Raw genomic sequence first — 19,196 nt, 5'->3', positions numbered from 1 at the left:
AACGCCCGAAGACAGTTACACAATGGCAGGCCATTATCGGATGCAAATGGGTGTGAAGACGATCAAGTACCAAAACATCACCATTTAAGCCTAATATGGGAGGAGATTATTCCGAAGCTGCAGTAATGGTATTCATTGAATTTCACTAAATATAAATAGCGATACGCTTAGAACGCTGTATAGCGTTCCTGATCTATTTACATATACGAGAGCGAATTAAGCTATCTTGAGGGATCTTCAAACGTGTTACCGATAAGTGGGAAAGTTTCAACTTGTTCATCTCCCATCTAGGTACATGTATAGGGAATAACAAGAGCTGGTCCCCGTCTTGTCTGACATCCCATTTCTTGTTGCAATCGGACTAATTGCTGTACGAACTCGGGTTTTGCATAATTCCCTCGGCATAGCCCCATTTTCGAGGAGGAGCCACTGCCGGGGCAATCATTAATATACAGATTTATGTTTATTAAGAGCTGCTCACTAAATTTATGCAACTGGGTGGCGCCCTCAGTTCCCCGAAGAGAACCACTCTACTTTTGCCCAACCAACCCGACAATTGGCCATGTGAAAAGTTTGCCTTGACTCAGAAATGAAACGGAGACAGTGAACCCACACAGTGGAAGAGTGAAGACCAAATAGTGGGTGCACTGGTGGCGCCCACATCGTTGACCTGACTCACAACACACTCTTCAACCAAACTTTGCGGCCAATTAACACAATTTCGGTGATGATGTTGAAGGTTGTCACATATTGACTGGAGGCCATCGATGAATTAGTGGCGCAAGCTTGAGGCATCTCTCAATTGTAACCCGAATTTGAGTAACTATTTTCTTATAATATATACAAACTTATACATAGGTATATCGCATATTAGCTGTAAAATGCTCACCTGTACGGCACAGTTGAGAAAGCAGTTGTTCTGCCCGGGTCCATTGAGTAGTCCCTTAGAGGAGGGCTCCAGCGTGGGCGAGGTCAAGCTATTGGGTGCTCTCAGCAACTCGAGAATGCGATTCCGCTCCGATCCGTTCTGGATTGAACCCACCGCATATGGCTTTGCCGGCTGCCCATAAGGGCTGTTTGTGGAGGTGGCTGGTGTGGCAGCTGCGCCACTGGCCAACCGATAAAGTGTGCCCGGCGTGGTCATTCTGCGTCCACTGCGGGCTGACATCAAAAACTGAGCTGCAAAGGGAAAGAAAAGAGAGCTTAGAGACATATAATCATCAACGAACGGATCCCTCGTGACAGCTTGGGATTGACCCAAAACCAAGGTGTCCAAACATCTCCGATTGTCAGTGAAGAAACCAAGACTACGGATTTCAAATTTAAGATCTGTGATTCGAGATTCGAGATCCAAGATGATGTGGGTTGGCCCTGACGTGTCGCCAACAATTAGTCGCAGCTGTGAAATTTCCTTCATGCGGAGGAAAAGCATGATCACGAAGGTGGAATTTGAGTAGTACACACGAAAACAGCAGCTAAGTTGGGAGGCCTCTGGATTTGTAACTCAAAAAAATACATCTAGTTTTTCAATTATTTTAAAAATGAATTGTAGCTTACAGCTACAATTCCCGATACTCGTAATTCAGTGGTAATTGCATTTTGTCATTAATTAGTACAAAGTCAAACGGACGGGTTATTAATTGCTTGTTCCAGAGAAGTGCGTTTATAAATATTGATGAAGCGAAATCGGTGCCGGCTGAAATCCTTAAAAACCAAGACGATTGCCCAAACCGGAAACAATGCTCCCCGCATAGTTCCTCGTTTTTTCCAGCTGAAAGAGTTCTGCGAGTGAAAGTCTAGAGAACCAGCATAGTATATTCCTCTGAGTGCCATACATATTGTGCCGTGAGTATTTGTGTCACTTGGCGGAAACGGCCAACAGAGATTATGCAACCGTTAATTGCAGGCCAGCCGTCGTCATTCGCAATTCATTCATCAAATTGCACGACGCGGCCGAGACACTTTTTTATCTTTTGTGCTTCCATTTCGTTTTGTTTGCCCACATTATCTGCTTGGCAATGCGAACCGAGATAGTTAGACCTAACAAACCTAACCAGATGGCGAAGAAACTTTCTCGAAAAAATATATTTTTAACAAAAAAAAACACATCGTTAGGTTCCACCGAGATTTGAACTCGGATCGCAGGATTCAGAGTCCTGAGTGCTAACCATTACACCATGGAACCTACATGTCTTCCGACGAGCAGAATGGTGCTTATCAATTTCTTCTTTACGGTTTCTAGAGCTATTTATAGCTGCCAGCAGCGCTTGTTCAAAACAAATATGCTGAATCTGCTTAATTCCTAACATATCTGGAATTTTGATTAAATATTTCCACTCTGTTTTTAATATATATGTACATATACTCTTCCCGGAATATATTCGATTATGTGAGCTGCACCCGATTGAGCCCATTTAAAATTCGTTGGTAAGCTTATTTTGCTTTAAATGTAAGGTAATTTCCATTTCCAATTCTGGTCACAAATCAGTTTGATAAATAGGTTTTTACGGATACCCGAACATTATTAATATTAAATTCCAATCCATTGCCCTCAATTCCCGGAATCAATTTTTTAGGTGAAACCTGAGAGCTGTGAGTGCATGAAAATCGAGCCCAGAAGTCGAAAGATTCTCCAATTCCCAATGGTCAATTTGGGTTTTATGCGCCGAACGTTGCTAATTGATAAATGCTGCCATAGGGCAGCAACTCACCTTCCCCGATCCGCTGCACCCTAATTAGCATAATCTTCCCGAGCTGCAGTTGCACCTGCAACCAAAACCGTTTTGCATATTAATCGAGTTGGTTGGGAAATCCAAAAAAAAATAAAAAGAAGAGAAAAACGTCGTCATGGGGAAGGGGAGGGGGGCAGCGGCATTTTTCAATTGCTCTTGCGTGAAATGCAACAATTTGTGGCAGCAACAACGTCCAATCAACATTCGACATCGTCTCGCTGTCAATTCAATTTTCGTATCTATTATTGGGCCATGCAACATCAAAAGTGCGGATAAACTTATAATTTTCCACTGCTCCTTTTGTTTTAAGATAATTAAGAAATTTTTGATAAATTGCTAGTGAAGCTGAGAAAAAAGAAGCAATGCAGCTCACGCAATGGTTAATTGTTAACTGTTTTATGAGTTTTCTCTCGCTTATTACCAAAACTTTGCAAACTGATGTAGTATTAGTGAAATTTATTCAAGCTTTGAGCTCACAAAATAAAAAATACACTGGACCACACACATTTAGGACCATATATACATTCCCTTCATTTGGTCGGTCACGCACTCGAATTTTCGCGACAATTACGCAGACTTGGGACTAATGGGTTCGGGCCACTCATTATCTTGTTGTCTTCCGTCTTGGCCCGAGTCTTACCCATGTCTTAGCCATGTCTTAGCCCATGCTGGCGCCACCAGATCGGTCCATTAGTCATAAGTGGGCACTGGCCAAAGGATAGTCATACTCTGTAAACGGTGGATAGTGGATAGTGGAAGTGGTCTGACCTCGCCGGGAAAACGTGACATAATGCAAATCACACCGTGGCAGATAATCGCCCAAGTGGTTTGCTGGCCACAATACAATTGAAACTAAATGAATTGGCTTAAATAAAAATGGGTTTGGTAAGAGCTTCAATGGCAGTTCGAAGTTAGCATTTCAACTTGGTTTCAATACCAAAATCTCTGGTTAAACCAAATATCAATGCGTATTCTATACTTTGGTTTTGGTTTTATAAATTTATGGAAATTTATTAACTAAAAGCTCAATCATAGTTTCTTTCCCTTCCATTCCATTTTTTGAATATTTGGTCAAAATGTGAAGAGTCATCGAAAATGGATCACTATAATTTGTGGCCTACCCGAGAGACGGATTCGAAGCTTGGGATTGGGGGAACTTTCTTCTTTTTTTTGCCACAGATTCTTGTGGTTCCATTAGACCCTGCAGTTCCCCCGGATTTCTATCCGGAGTAACCACCTCCAGTCTGCCTCACTGACAATTACAATAGCTCAATCAAGTAGACAACAGTCACCTGGCTGGCAAGACAATTGCTCCGAGACCGGGCCTCATCTCCATGTTGGCTCCGTTGGCGCTCTTGCCCCGTCCCGATGATTGAGACCAATTGCTCTAGAAACTATGCCGAGAATGTTGAGCACCTGTTGGCATAATTTCCACAGCAGGCAAGCAGTGGCTTGTCTCCGACCCTGAGAAATCGATGCAGTTTCTTCACTTCGCCTGCCTTTGTTTATCGACTCCACTCGACTTTAGTTCACTTTGCTCAACTGCACTGCGAATGCGAATGCGAATGAAACGGCTGAACGTGCCGGAGCTGAGAGCTCAAAGCAAGCATCTCTACCATGGCAAACCATATATGTATATATAAATATATCTTGGGGCTTCAATTGACCAGCTGTTAACTAAGAAATACAAAAAAAAATGAAGAAAGTGGGAGCTAAATGTGCCCACGTGTTGTTGCTGCCTTCTCAATGTTTTAATTTGACAACTAAGCCACCAACATTTTGTTTCGGAACTGGCGCCCACGCAATAGTAACCGTTGAGATAACGCGTTTATCTATTGGAACACCACCCACACAACGCCCATGCACCTGCCGCACTGAGAACCTTTATTAAACATTACGCACAGCCTGTTGGCATTTAAATAATAGCGTTGATTAAAAACAGTTTGTATTATTTCGCTGACTATAAGCTCCACTGAATCAAAGTACGGCCAAGTTAGGCGAGCTCAATCGAACTTCAACGGACTGGCTGTCTGCTGCCCAGAAAATGGGCGTCTACAACATAAATGCTCCATCTGGACAAGGATCGGGATTGGGTGAAAAGGGGCTGTGGGCACTGTGAACTAAACTGTCCGTTGGCGACCGCGAAATCGAGAACTGCCAAGACAATGGCTGATTGTGACTGACAGCATAATTTATAGTTTTGCGATTTGAACTGCGTCGCAGCCGGGCATTTGACTTTCATGCCGACAAAGAGTTGCCGAGAGTCGCGAGATCCATCTCCGTGGATTCATCTTCAGCTGCAGGCCTAGGCTTTCAGCATTTCCATCTACGGTATGTGTCCACTGTGGCGTGAGGAGCCAATCAAATGGAAACGTAGCGAATCGGAACTTTGTGTGTGGCGGCACAACCGCAGCTGTCAGTTATGACAGCGGTCATCTCGGATCTCCGATCTTGGATCTTGAATCTTGGATCTCGGGTGTCCCGGGAATTTCCATACTCATCATCATTACGATCATCATGGAGGTATGCAAATTGGCCATTGTGGAGGCCTATCAGATGTAGGACTCATTAGTGAATCGGTTTGGCACTGGCCATTAGCAACACCTTCGACCAGTTAATTATGGCACTGGCCATAAATCCAAGCTAGGTGCTCCTAACAAGATCCATCCGGCGATACAGAATTCATCTATTGATAGGCATGGACCGATGATTTTGGATAGTGGGTGTGTTATGCAAATGCCGCGCATAATCACCCCAGTATATGCAAAAAAAAGCTTAAAAAGCCGACTTACAGACACACAGACACCGTACGTTGTCTTTTAAACAAATTTTGTGGCTCCTAGCCACGTGCGGTTCTCAGGCGTTCTCGCTCTCCATCCCATTGTAGACGATGGTTTCTTTTTTTTTTGGAAATTAACATTTTTTAATGGGTTTCTTTTTTGGGCCAGGCCCGACAGAGGAGGAGAGTCGCGTCATGCTACATATGAGATTTCCTTTGCGTACGCATACAAGTGCGTCGTCGCTGTTAAGACAAAAAAAAAAAACAACCCAAAACACTACAAGTTGCGTGTTCGTTTTGGGAAAAAGTCGATCGCCGATCCATTGATCTGAACAAGTTTGGGCCACCCGATCGCACTTAACGTTGGCCCACTGGTTTGGCTTGGGGTGAAAGCGGTCGCGTGTGATGTAGAAATCGCATGTCCTCATCAAGGAGTTTTACGCATTTTAGGTCTTTTGATAAGAATGACGCGCAGCGCCATCTGACGGAGAATTCTTCCAACTGAGAGTCCTTGCATGATAATAGGAACAATGATCGCTTCCACATGGAGCTCGCACACAGCTCAAGGCGCTTCAAATGGGAAAACATTCGAGAATTTATATGCGATGCGATGTGAAAGTTCAACTACAAACCACTTGAGCTGAACGCATTTTCCGGAAAATGCATCTCAAGTGGCGCTGGACAAGTGCAGCGATCGCATTACAAAAGGACTCAATAGCCAGAAATTAAAATCCAGTAAAATCACTCAATCGCCAATTTAAACTCGATTAAGGGAAATGCCATATGTGAAAACAGCAACGACTCCTGTCGTGTCTACATTTTAGTTGAGATGTTGTTGAATGTTGAAATTTGAATGCCGCCAGCGAAAAAGCCCTGCAAAAGCAGAAGAAGCACAACACGCAACATGGAACGCAGATCGAACATACATAATTACGAGTCGTGTGGCGGCGGAGAAGCACCCAAAAATGGAATAGTCGGAAAGTCTCGACGCGTCTTGAGTTGGGTTCGACCATTAGACAACACACCAGGCCACTTCACTCCAATTCCGATTCCGAATCGGAATACGACGCCTACTAGATGACAAATGGTCGATGGCAACGCCATCCGCAGATGGATAGATAGAAAGATAGATAGATAGAACCATAATATGGCAATTCCATGGGAGATCCGAATGGAAGACAATGCTTTGCGACGGAACCGTGGAGCCACGGAGCAGGTTCAATGACAGCCCCGTTCCGCGATAACCATCATCATCGCATCACACAGCCCGTCACTGTGATAATCCATTAAAATTTTGTCGTTTCGCCGTCTTCTCTTTGCACCCATGAGATACACAAGTACAAGTAGTGTCTTGAAAGATACATCTAAGAAACAGCAATCATCGAAAGGAAAGTTTCTTCATAGTTTTGAACTATGTATATATTTAAATGGCGATTTTGAATAAGAGCAATATGATGAAACTCCCGATTTTGAATGTGAATGTGGACCTTGACTTTACCTTTGTCGTTTTAGTTATTGGGAAAGCTTTAGCCGCCTTAAATCCCAGAACCCCTCTGTTGGAGTCGGGCCAACTTCCCATGCCCATGCCAAACCAAATGAGATCTTGAACTAAGCAAATCTGGCGAGCAAGTGAACTCCGCGAACTCCGAACCTGATTCTGGTCATTAGAGGGGCCAGCTCGCAAGTTCCTAAGTACATGCTGTGCGTACTTAGCGCAATGCCAGCACATACATATGTAGATACACACAAAAGTGTACCCTACCCCCACCTTACACACACACACACGCAGCTATCGATACATATGCATACTCTTATAAATCGCTATGCCCTGCACATGTGCAGCGGCAATCAAAGATCTGTTTATTGTTTACACTGGCCGGCAGAAGCATCAACGATGCGTCCCCTCTCCCAAATATCCAGATCGTTTCTAGCTAGCCAGGCACGTGCCCCGCCCATTGACCACCACCACCCCTTTAGCTCCACGGAATAAAAGAAATTGAGCATCCAAGGGTTCCCCAAAAGTGCTGATTTCGTTTATTTTTGGCTTGCCTAGCATTTGATCGCTCTACCATTTGAATTGAACTTGCAGGGCAGCAAAAGTTGATAAGCAGCTTATAACTTTACAGGAATATATCTAAATTGAATCAGCTTTCGGCATATATGTAGATATATTGTGGAAGTTTATGGCTAGATATTTTTAGGTAGAAAATACTTTGCAGTGTACTTCCAAACGGGAGAATGATGTGGGGAGTCTTGTTGCACTTTATAATCGTAATGCTGTGGAATGCTGTTTGTGTTTTATAGACCGTTTATAGGGCAGGAGTGCAGATCATTTTTGAGAGTTTTCAAAACTTCCTATTTTGATCCATAAAGCTTATGTTGGACTCCCTTAATTTGCTGTTTTTATTTCTAGGGTTTCCCTCTTGGCTTTGCACTACTATTCCTTAAAATTCGCAATTCTTCAAATACACAAATTCTTCTGGTTCGGTCACAACTCCTATGAATTGTCATTAGGTCAACCGCCTCGACTTCAAGTCGTTTGAGTCTCACGCAATTTGTTTTGAACAATTGCTAAATTGACATTTGTTTGTGTGTGCATGTGTCTTACTTGTGGCTCCAATTCAAAATAGTTTATGGCAAATTCTTTGCACCAGGAATTTTTTCTTTACTCGCACTATCCACAAACTTTTGCATGAGTTTTCATTCAGTAGAAAGTTTGTAGTCCTTATAAGAAATGTAATATGTATAGATGTATAGAGTTCCGTTCAAAAATTAAAAAAAAATAAGAAAGTTATTTCTGTATAACCACCACAGTCCAAGCACTCGACCATATCGATCTTACTTGATTTTTGTTCTTTTTGCTCTGCCATGAGAATATGGCAAGCAACCTACGATGATCGCTGATGGTTTTTAATTACACGGCAGCTCGCAGACTATGCCCCTTAGCTCCCCAAAGCCCACGAAACTACGGGTTTGGCGACTACCGCGGCAATTAACAATCTTTTGGCGGCGACAACACTTAACGGTACAACATTTTGCAAATGCGAACGAACGCATCGATTACCTGATCGGAGCTACGCACCTGACGGCGTTGCCGAGGCAGGTGAAAATCGAACAGATTCAGAAAATATCACAGGCGGCAGCTACGCAAATTTTACGCAATTGGGGACAGGAAAAAAATGCGAAGTGGGAAACTTTGGCGTTGGCCGGTTTTCCCAGAAACTAGTTTAGTACGAAACCTATTTTTTTGAGCAAACATTCAAAAACTTTGATAACTCAAGCAAAAACTTTGCCATCAATCAGTTACTCTTGAAACATAAAAAAAACGCAACCATCACGAATGTACATACATGTACATATACTATACTGACCCAGAAAGCCCCAACTACTTGTGTCCGAATGAAATGACATCCAAAGAAGCCGGAGCAACAAACGTTATAAAAAACGTTTGCCAAAAATGTGAAACCAGAACAAACCAAAATAAAAAGAGCCCGGCAAAATTGGCGGAGAAAATCGCTGTGTACAGAAGCCATGAATCTGTTTTCGGTTTTTGTGCATCTGAAGGTTTTCATAAAAGATCTTTAGTATCGGTGTCGAAATTCGGCCTAACTAAAATAACTCGATGATTGAAATTGCTAATAATGTAAATACTTTTAAAGGAAACCGATATTTAATGTTTCGGTCTCCGGTGTTCGAAAAGCAAGTTTTCAATGGCATTCGGAAAATCGAGTAAAATTTGTTTCACCTTTGACGGGAAACCCTGATCACCGGTCAAATGACGTCTCTCTAGAAGTCATTTTCTTTCCTTGGGGATTCTCTTTTCCCTGGCAAGCCGTAGAAAATCACTTCCCAGGCGGATCAGCGATTGAGTGAATGATTGATGGATTCCCAGCGCACAGTACCTCCAATCTCGAATCTCAGCTATCAACTACTCCCCCCCAAACCTAATCAGATTAGCTGGATGTCATAACCCGGCATGGTTATGGCGATTTGGTATAGGTATAGGTTTTCACTTACCTGGCTACACCTGTGGCTAATATGATGATGGAGATCGTGGCAATGAAGGGCGGAGGCTGCGGCTATGCAACAATTGCGGTTGCATGTTGACCGGATGTTTTCGGCTGGCCGCAAGGCAGGATATGGATATCGCTGGATATCGGTGGATGTCTGGTCTTGAGTTTATTGTATATTGTATATTCCCTTGCCAAAAGAGAGCCAGAAGAGAGTGCGAGAGGGCTTTGCCCCGAGAGTTGGCCACTTTTCACACGCTTTCACTTGAACAAAAACTCAAAAAACTCAGCAAACACACAAAAACAAACAAACTCAACTCGGCCACTATTTATTTTTCATCTTCATCTTCATTATTCAGGTTTGCAATCGCGGTTTGGTTTTTTTGGCAAAACAAGCAAAAGCCATCCAACAACTAGTGGTTTGGCCTCGCAAAGACAAACAAACTATAAAAGACACACGCGCACGTCAACAAAAACACAACTGTGTGCCAACTGCGCAAACGCAAATGCAAAGACACTGTCAGCAAATGCAAACAAAGTCAGGGCAGCCGCTATGAATCAAAACAAACCACCAGCAAACCAGTACGTCCGTTCGGTTTCGAGAGTAAAGAACGACTGATTGAAAATGCAGTGGAGATCAGCGATGGTGGAGAAACGAGATGGTGGAGAATCGCGATGGTGGAGAAACGCAATGAGCATTCGGTAAAGACTTCCACCAGTGGAGAGATCGGGCATTTTCTTTAGCCAAGGCTCAAACCCACTTGGAGACTTTACCGCTGATAGTGTAACCGTTCAGTTCTCCACACTTTTTCGGCGGCGGAAGTAAATAAAATGTACCCAAATGTGGCTTTCTACCTTTAAGGCCTTTCAATTTGTAATCCGAAAAAGTCGTTTTTCAAATGGTTTTAATAAAAAAAAGGTATATTTTGCCATAATGAATAAAACCAGTTAGGTGCCATTAGTTCTACGGATTTAGGTAAGGGAAACTATAAACACTTTCCCCACCTCATAGGATTAGTACTACTTCGACTGCTCTATAGCTCCAATTTTTGTTAACATCTTAGTGGAGAGGATATCATTCTGCCTGGTAGTATTCATGGATATTCAGCTACATGTAAAAACACTTAACTAAATTCGAAAAGGAGCCAGATCTATGTATGTAATCTCTGCAAATAGATACTTGAGCAGATAAACGAATAAGTACTTAGGGCTAGAAAGCTACCTATCGGCTAAATATTTAACTAAAGTATAGACAAAAAAATATGGATTAGGGGTGTTTTTGGTACACTGAAGACTAGACTATACATATGGTCTAAATGGTAAATGGTAAGTAGGGTTTGATTTAGGTGGTTACATGTAAGTGTTGTTCAAGTGTGACTAGTATTTGTTTAGAGTTGGCTTATGAGTAGATCGGCTACAGTTACGATTGTTGTCATGGAATGGAGCAAAATCGAGCAATATATATACAAGTATGCATATATGCATATATATATATATGGGTAATTCAATTGCTTGGCTGAGCGGGAGCTGGAGGAGCTGAAACTGGAGTCTGTTGTCTGCGCGGTCAAGCGACGATATCGCTACCCGGATTATAGCCAAAGTAGTTAAGGTTGAACTCGTCGCTGAAGAGTACTTCCTCCTCGGAGGGCTCCACTTGGTGCGACATCTGAATGCCGAGCTCCATGGGATCAATTTCGGTGATGTAGTACTGCGAGTTTCCGCCACCCATGTGGCTATGGCCGCCCATTTGGTTACTTTGGTTGTTACTGCCCCCGCCCACGTTGGTGCCATGCTGCTGCCGTAGGACACTTTCCGTTACCACCACGTCCTTGTGTATGGGATTCAAATAGTCTTCGAATAGGATGGAAAGAAAAGATTAGAGTTCGTTGAATAATCATGGGATCAGTATGAACAAGATTAGTGTTAACTCACCATTATCCAACAGGACATCGTGGTAGGTGCTGATAATAGAGTTGACCGACTGTACCTCCACCTCGCGATGGATGCCATTCAGTATTTGACCTGCCGTCTTTCGCAGCTCATCGTCGCTCAACAGATCGTTGAAGGGCAGCAGTCTTTGGTGGTGTTGATTGTGATTTTGGTGATTCTGGTGGCTGTGGTGGTGATGCTGCTGCTGGCTTGCCTCAGTGCTGCCACCGCCGCTGTTAGTCTGCATCATTTCCTGGGTGAGAGTAGCAACTGCCACCGCCGCCTCATCGTACATGCAGCTACTGGCCTGCGGCATATGTTGCTGCTGTGCCGCCGGATGTTGTTGCTGCTGCGGCGAGTGCTGCTGGTGTTGCTGCTGATGCTGCTGCAGTTGCTGCTGTTGCTGATGCTGCTGTATACGCTCACGGTTAATCGACTCCATTTTGAAGAACAAATCTAGCCGCTGCTTCTTCTGCAAATGCAATGGGATTAATAGAAGTTGTATGCGGGTGCCTGATGGATATCCACTTACATGCTCCCAGGCCAGAACGTTCTCGGCGGAATCTCCGCTGGAAATGGCCCACAGGTGACCGGCTCCTTGGGGCGCTTTAACTCCCTTCCGAAAATGTGGGTTAATCGATAGATTATGTCGAACGGAGTTCTTCCAGCGGTCATCATTCGACTTGTAGTAGGGGAAACGATCGCTAAAGTTTTGAAATAACATGGAATTAGAGACAGGCTTAAACAGAACAGAACTATGTTTATCATCTCTTTTAGGATTGGTTCTCCGACACGGACACACACCACTGGCCAGTTGACCAATTGCAATGAAAGTTTCAGCCCCCATTTCGACCAGCCAATCCGGAACGGAAACGAGGCAATTTTCACGAAAACACGTCATTGAACAGCACTGCGGCAGACCCATACTAGTCCGTAGAATGCCTGACTGGTGTATACAGACACGGACACGGACACGGACATGAACATGGACACGGACACGGACACGGAAAACGAAAAAAGGACATGGACAGGGACGGACGCTGGCACAAATTATGCGTAGTTTCTTTCTTTTTCCCTGGGTTCTCTAGCTCGTTTTTACTTGCTCAGTCAGTCACGAACAAGCGATTTCGGGTGGTAAAAAAAATAAAGAATGAAGTATGTATGCCCCATGTCTAGCAGGTGGAAGAGGCCGCAATCAGCCCACTACCGCTATCCACCACCCACACCCACTTTTCAGATGTAAAGAGGAAACAACGACGACCGGAAAGGACATCGCGTGCCAGGATTCTTCGCTGTGTTCTGGGCTTTGGGCTGTGGGCTTTGCGCTCGGTTGGGGGCTTTTGGCGGACAACAAAATGGAAAGTATTTCAAATTACGACACACAGCGAATTGGAGTGGGTGGGCGGCACGCGCCGGGAAGGAAAAACAACCCCCGAATGGGTCAGGCTATGTCATTGGTTAACTGCCACTGCCCCCGGGGGTTTTTCTTTCCACCACTTTCTACGCCCACATTTCAGCTCGAAAGCAATCCAAAAAATTTCAGCACGCGAACCATGAAAATGGGGAGATTGGCTTTGATGGCCCCAAATCACCCACCTATTCCTTCGCTTTTCCGTATTTTCCTTTTCGGATTTCCTCCCACTTTCGGGAGAGAAATGACGACTCATAAATGGAGAAATGAACTAAAATATGAAAATCCACGGCATATTCCCATTCCCTGAAAGCGAACCCCTTAATGACCCCTCGGCAATGTCCTGATAACTACGATGTGTGTATCCCCCCTCTTTTGAATCCCCCGGAATACAGGTACATATGGGAACTATTGCCGGGATTTGGCACGCAGCCCGTCATGACGCATCAACCCATGATATGGCACTTGAAATTGCCCGCGCCGGAGTTGGGATCTAATATCCCAATGAATGGAATCAACTCCATTTGCTGGTGACTTGGCTGGTTTAGCCCCTGAAACGAGTTGGCTTTCTAAATATACTTTCAGCTTTCAGCTGGTATGCTTCTGGATGACATATGAATGTAGCATGAAGACTTAAAAACTAAGATCCAAAAATGCGCCTAGGACACAAGTCTAGCTCGAAACAAATCATCCTTTTCAATTCGTAATCTAGTTGGCATTATACATCATATCCTTCTTACCACACCCACTTGTAAATTTCAAAATATTAAGTCAGCCATTGATAGTCCGGATGGGATAGTTTATGTTTATGGGCGCTGCATGACTGTCTGGTCTTAATCATGCACCGCGCAAATCGATAGCATATAGTACGTATGTATATAGACGAGAATATGTGTATATGTATCTGACAGAACGGGCAAATTGTATAAAACTACAAGTGTGTATATCATGTTTTGTCTGCCGCACTTGTCGAATTGTCAACTTGGCTTCAGGCACGTAGAGTTCACCACTCGAAGGGGATATTTTACGGGGTAGAAAGCAAAGCACCCACCCACCTTCATTTGGCGGGTTGCCTCCTGGGTTCCTGAGTGAGTGGCTTTGTTACATTTGGTAAAATCAAATACCCGCTATCAGCGTCGTCATCGTTGTCAATGAATTTGAATGACTGACTTTGCCTCGACTACAAAAAGAATAAGCGATGGAGAGGGCTAGCTGGCTCTGCTGTGAAATTGTCGAAATACACGGAATGCCCGCCCTAATTTTTATCCATTTGGTCTGCTGATAATAACTAAATCATCTAGAATACAACTTAAGCTTATGCCACTTCATAGGATAGCTGAAAGATCCGAAAAATGTCTACTTCGGTATTTGATTATTCAAAAGCCACGAATATGCCTGTTAGGCAACTGAAATTCAGATTTAAAATGAAGTTTTTGGTATCCAGCAGGTGTCCAGCCCTGATGAAAACTGCTATGTAATTGACTACCCAATAGCAGCCCCATTCAAATCGCCTCGCCTTCAAGGCAGCCATTCCGAGCCGTGATGAGGTTTGATAGGCTGCGATGGTCGCTCGGACTAGTTGGTGGCCCAGGGCTGGAGGCTCTGGAGGCCAGAGACGAGAGGCTTAAAGACCTGGAGGCCCAAAGGCCCAAATGGGCCGGCCCGAGCCGGGCCGTGTCTGGAAGTGCCAGGCACGCAAGCCACCTCAAACACACTCAGGCGCTTCATTTTTTTTTTTTTTTTTTGTACATGGCAGCAAGGACCAGGCTACCAGACTGGGCAACTACTTCTGGCCCCGGATCCGTATTTATATGTATACATATAAATATATATATATATATGGGAATTTATAGTTTAGTATATATCTGAATGGTTGTGGGGCCCACACTATATTTATTGCACTGCGCTAGTCAGTTCATAAATTGTTGCGGCTCGTTGGCTCTGCCCGGCCAATAAAAGAAATTGCCTGGATTTATGGCCAGGAGGAGAGTCGAAAGTAGAAGTTGCCACATTTCGGGCTGTGCAAAATGAAAAACTTTTTAATGGCAATTGCCAATTTTGTCGTTGCTTTTTTTCTCCTTTGGTTCTCGGCGGGCGTAACTGTGGCCAGCCACGCCCAACCCCAGAAAAAGCTGGTAAATCGAAAGCCGAAGTTATCCCAAGAACATCGGACTCGATCTTGGGTGGCAGTTGGGTTAGCCAAGAAACATGTGGCAAGAGAACCTTCTCGGTCTTATATCTTGACTTGACTGACAACGAAACTCGTTAAGGACGAAATCGTAGCTAGCCTTGACCTTCTATTCCTAGGATGAATCATATGTATCTTAAGCTGAAGAGCTGATTGCTGTTTACTAGACACACAGCTCGGAAAAACAGTGTTAGGGCAAGTATTGAACATTCGGGAAATACATTTTACATGTCAGACGGGCAGCCTAGGCAAGGGTAACCCATAAATTCTGATAGGTATCCTAGTTGCGGTTGCCGAAGGGAGTGAGGGATCCTGCCACATGTCCTGACCGATCAAGCATGATCCGCATCCCATAAACACTCAATATGCATTTGAAATTGACCGGAAGAAGGGGCGGCGGCGTTACCAACCCCCGCTTAACCCACTTAACCCCTTAACCCGAACCCCGGACCAGGTAATTGCTCTCTAGCATTTGGGCATGGACATGAACATAGGCACGGGAATGGTAATGGAAATGGGTATGGGCATGGGCATGGGTACGTCAAACACCTGATCCCCGGGATGCAATGATGCATGTAAAAGGTGTAGAAAAGCCGGAAGGACCCCGACTTGCACCTCCAACCCCCGCAATTAATAATTATTGTGAGCAGTGGAAATTTCATGGGCAATTGCCAGGGCGAAACGATTAAGGATTGGAAGGAGGGTATTCGGGTCGCGTGGGCAAGCAAAGTTCCGTAAATTGCCATTGGAAAACGTGGCTTTTGATGGCTGAAAGGCCCTGCGCAGGCGCCATTTTCGCCTTGACTGCGCGAGGACACGGCCCTGGAACTCGAGCCCCGATGAAACAGGAGAAATAACCCATCCTGCTCCACCCTGCGAAAACCCAAAACCAAAATCGAAAAAACCCAAAGCCCAAAGCCGAAAACCCCCTGTTTGCCAACCCTCCAGCCAACTGGGGGCCGCAAGGTAAATTTGTGAATGGTTAATGAAAAGTTACCCAAACTGCACGCCCATTCGAACTGAGCCGAAACTTCTTGGACTGTCGATTCATTACATTAAATGCGGGGGGTGGTGAGGAGTGCAGGTGCGCAGGTGATGGGCAAATGTCATAAATTATTTGCCTCCCCCTCCCGAGCGGGGTGGTTTTATATGTAAATTTATATAGGATATTTACACGCAACATTCGCGGCTGCGGCATCAAATATTTACACTGATTCCGGGTATTCGAAGACAACAAAAGAAAGAAATAACAAAAAACAGGTGGGGAGCAGTGGGGGCGAAGGGCCAAATTAATGAACCTTGAAAAATGTGTTAAAACTTATTGTTTTCTTCGTCAGCGATTCTCGACGAATTGATATTTTCCAACTTAACGTGGCCAGAATGGAATTTTTGAATTTTTTAAAGATGACGGGAAAAAAATTGGACGTTCTGCGAAAAGTAGGTAATGATTAACTAGTTTTGAATACTATTGAATGCCTAACTAATACGGAATGAGCCGTATCATCATAAAACTAAGAATTTGGTATACTCAACAATTGCCACTATACAATCCCTACAGACACATAGTTAAAGCCCAAATTAATGGGTCGCTATCCGTATTAGCTGATAATACCAGGGAATACCAGTTTGGCATAAACAACTTGTTGAACAACCCACAAATAGTTTGGTTAACAACATTTTTGTTTTTCACCTTATGCGAAGGCAAGGTAAATGCAATTTTCTAGCCCATAAATTTGTTTGAGCTGCTAACTTTTGGCACTTTCATTGTGGCCGCTATCGTTTGTTTGCCGGTGTGTGGCACTTTGTTTAAGTTTGGTTACCAACCAAGGAACGAAAACATGGTAAGAAGAAATACCCAGCGAACGAGGAAATCAAATGGCCAACGGGAATGGCCAAGACGAAATGCTTGAGATTTGTTTAATTGCATCCTGGCTGGTGTTTTTTGCCATCAACAAAAATAACAGGATGGCTAGCACTCCACAAAATGGCGTCCATCCGAATGGGCTGTGGGCGGTGGTGGCTGATTCAGTGGGTGGTTCGATGGGGGACAGTACTTACGATATCCATTGGTATATGCCCGACACAGTCAGCTCACCCTTATCCTCGAGGGCGTATTCGATGAGCTCCGTGTAGGTGAACGGTGGTTTCTTTGGCCTGCTTGTTTTGCGGTGGTTGGTTTTGGATTTCAGCCACATTGGTGGGTGGTTCGGTGGTTCGGTGGATCGGCGATTGCGTGGTTGGGGAAATTCGTTGGCGGCATCGATTGGAGGACGACATTGAAAGCAAATGGAGAACGCACAAATCAGAGAAAAAGATTGAAAATATATTAAAACAAAAGAGAGAATGCTATAGTCGAGTTCCCCGACTATCAGATACCCGTTACTCAGCTAGTGTGAATGCAAACGCAAAATGTAATCATTGGGGAATAAAATGAGAAAAAATTTAAAAATTGATCATGATCAACAAACTATATATATATTTTATACGCTTTTGCCTGTTACATACTTTTCAACGAATCTAGTATACCCTTTTCCTCTATGAGCAACGGGTATAAATAGATGTTTCAAAGAATTAGGAAATATAGAATTTAGCAGTTGACACTGTCATATTGTTTTATTTCTGCAACACTTACGCCTTGGACGAAGTATCCTCGACGACAACGTGCTCGGCAACTATCATGTCGTTACCGTCCAGCTCCGAGGTGACCTCCATCACCAGCTCCTCGAACTTGCGCCCAGTCTTGGTGGAGCCCACGCCGACCACGCCCCCCGCTGCTGAAGCGCCGTTGCTTCCTCCTGCTAATGCCGCTGGGATCGCTGCACTGGAGCAGCTCTTGGGCGATCTGGCCCGTTGATCCACCATACCCGATCCGAGGGATTGATTTGTGCTTGTGGCGGATGCGGATGCGGATGCCGATGCGGCGGAGGCGGATGATGGCGAGGTGGAACTGCAGGGCGACGTGGCGATTGGCACTGCCGTCGATTGTGGATGAGGTGGAGCACTGCCCTCCGGCAGATTGACCGCCTGTCCGTGAACCTGATTGTGCGGCGATAGGTGCGGGAACTCGTCGAACTTAAAGTTGAGCAGCCACGAGAGGTTCTTATCCTCGAAGTCCGCCTCGGTGGCTTCATTGGCCCCACTAACCGAACCGGATGAGGTGCGTCGGCCCGCCGACTGTATCCGCTGCTTCTGCGGCACCAGAAAATGTTGATTCTGATGAGGGTTCTGTCCAGGACTGGCATTCTGTTGTGTTGACTGGTGCGTATGATTGGATGCATTTTGAGCTGATGATGATGTTGGTGGTGGCGGCGGCAAAGTGGCATTCAATTGTCCTAGTTCCGCCTGCAGGCCGGAGTTATAGCGATGATCCAGCTCCAGCAGCTCGCCACCGGTCCAACCACCATTGTCATCCAAAGGAGCACTCGATGGTGGACAGTGCGAATAGGCGACGGCGGGCACCAGAAGACTGCTCTCATAGGAAAAGAGATCGTTGATGAAGGACGTCGAGGATTGGGCGGGTGCAGCGTTCGTTGGCGGATTACTAGGTGGCTGTTCCAGCTGCAGGTGGAAGTGCAGATCCCCGGCATCGTAGTCCAAGTGTCGCTTCTTCCAGGGATTCGCCCCGATGGGCTCGTAGTCGTGACCCAAAGCCAGATCCTCCTGATCGTCGAACTTGCGCTTAAGAAAGTTGTAATCACTGGGAAGATTACTGTTCGTATCATTTTGATTGGTGGTACTGCTATTGTTGTTGTTGTTGCTGCTGGGATTCGATGTGGGGCTGGATGCACTGCCCGTTCCATTGACGGGCATGTTGACAATCATGATGTCCGGGCTGTCTCGATTTCAATCACGTAAGCCAAGCCAAAACACACAACTCACACTTGGCGAAAAAGAGCAAGTAACACGGAAAAAAAATTGACCTGCTTCGTCTAGGGGACGGACGAAGGATATTTCTTTCTTTATTTCTAATCTTTAGTTTAGTCAAGAGCGGAAATTGGGAATTAGTCGGTCCGCACTGGCTAACTGGCTAACCGTCTCGCGCTGCGACTGGCCACGGAATGCGATGGGCCGCCAGGAGTCCAGACCAACTTGGCTGTTCTGAGCTGCGCCTGCGCCCTCCTGCCACTCATCCACATTCACATCCACC

The 19,196-nt window shown here is 44.9% G+C and overlaps 2 protein-coding genes and 1 non-coding gene across 3 annotated transcripts in view; all 3 read right to left on the bottom strand.

Annotated features, from left to right (window-relative positions):
• LOC117148708 overlaps nucleotides 1-10,126 on the bottom strand; it is a 45,170-nt gene extending 35,044 nt beyond the window's left edge. Inside the window, exons 1-2 of the mRNA XM_033316255.1 lie at nucleotides 9,529-10,126; nucleotides 890-1,179 (exon numbers count right to left, since the gene is read on the bottom strand). Coding sequence (XP_033172146.1) covers nucleotides 890-1,168 — 279 coding nt within the window. The 5' untranslated portion in view covers nucleotides 1,169-1,179; nucleotides 9,529-10,126. The remainder of the gene's footprint in view (nucleotides 1-889; nucleotides 1,180-9,528) is intronic.
• On the bottom strand, nucleotides 2,114-2,185 carry Trnaq-cug. The gene has a single exon. It is a non-coding gene; the product is annotated as a tRNA-Gln (tRNA).
• A 352-nt stretch (nucleotides 10,127-10,478) lies between the features above and the next one.
• Nucleotides 10,479-19,089, bottom strand: LOC117148493 (putative uncharacterized protein DDB_G0288537). Its single transcript, XM_033315874.1, has 5 exons — nucleotides 17,682-19,089; nucleotides 17,108-17,203; nucleotides 11,983-12,154; nucleotides 11,454-11,922; nucleotides 10,479-11,372 (listed from the first exon to the last, which is right to left on the bottom strand). Exons 1-5 carry the CDS (start codon nucleotides 18,869-18,871, stop codon nucleotides 11,086-11,088), a joined length of 2,214 nt encoding a protein of 737 aa, XP_033171765.1. The 5' UTR covers nucleotides 18,872-19,089; the 3' UTR covers nucleotides 10,479-11,085.
• Nucleotides 19,090-19,196: the final 107 nt, after the last annotated feature.

The sequence above is a fragment of the Drosophila mauritiana genome, chromosome X (genome assembly GCF_004382145.1).
Source record: "Drosophila mauritiana strain mau12 chromosome X, ASM438214v1, whole genome shotgun sequence".
NCBI classification, from domain to species: domain Eukaryota; kingdom Metazoa; phylum Arthropoda; class Insecta; order Diptera; family Drosophilidae; genus Drosophila; species Drosophila mauritiana.
Note: the sequence above shows the minus strand (reverse complement) of the source record. Positions and strands in the feature narration are given on the sequence as shown.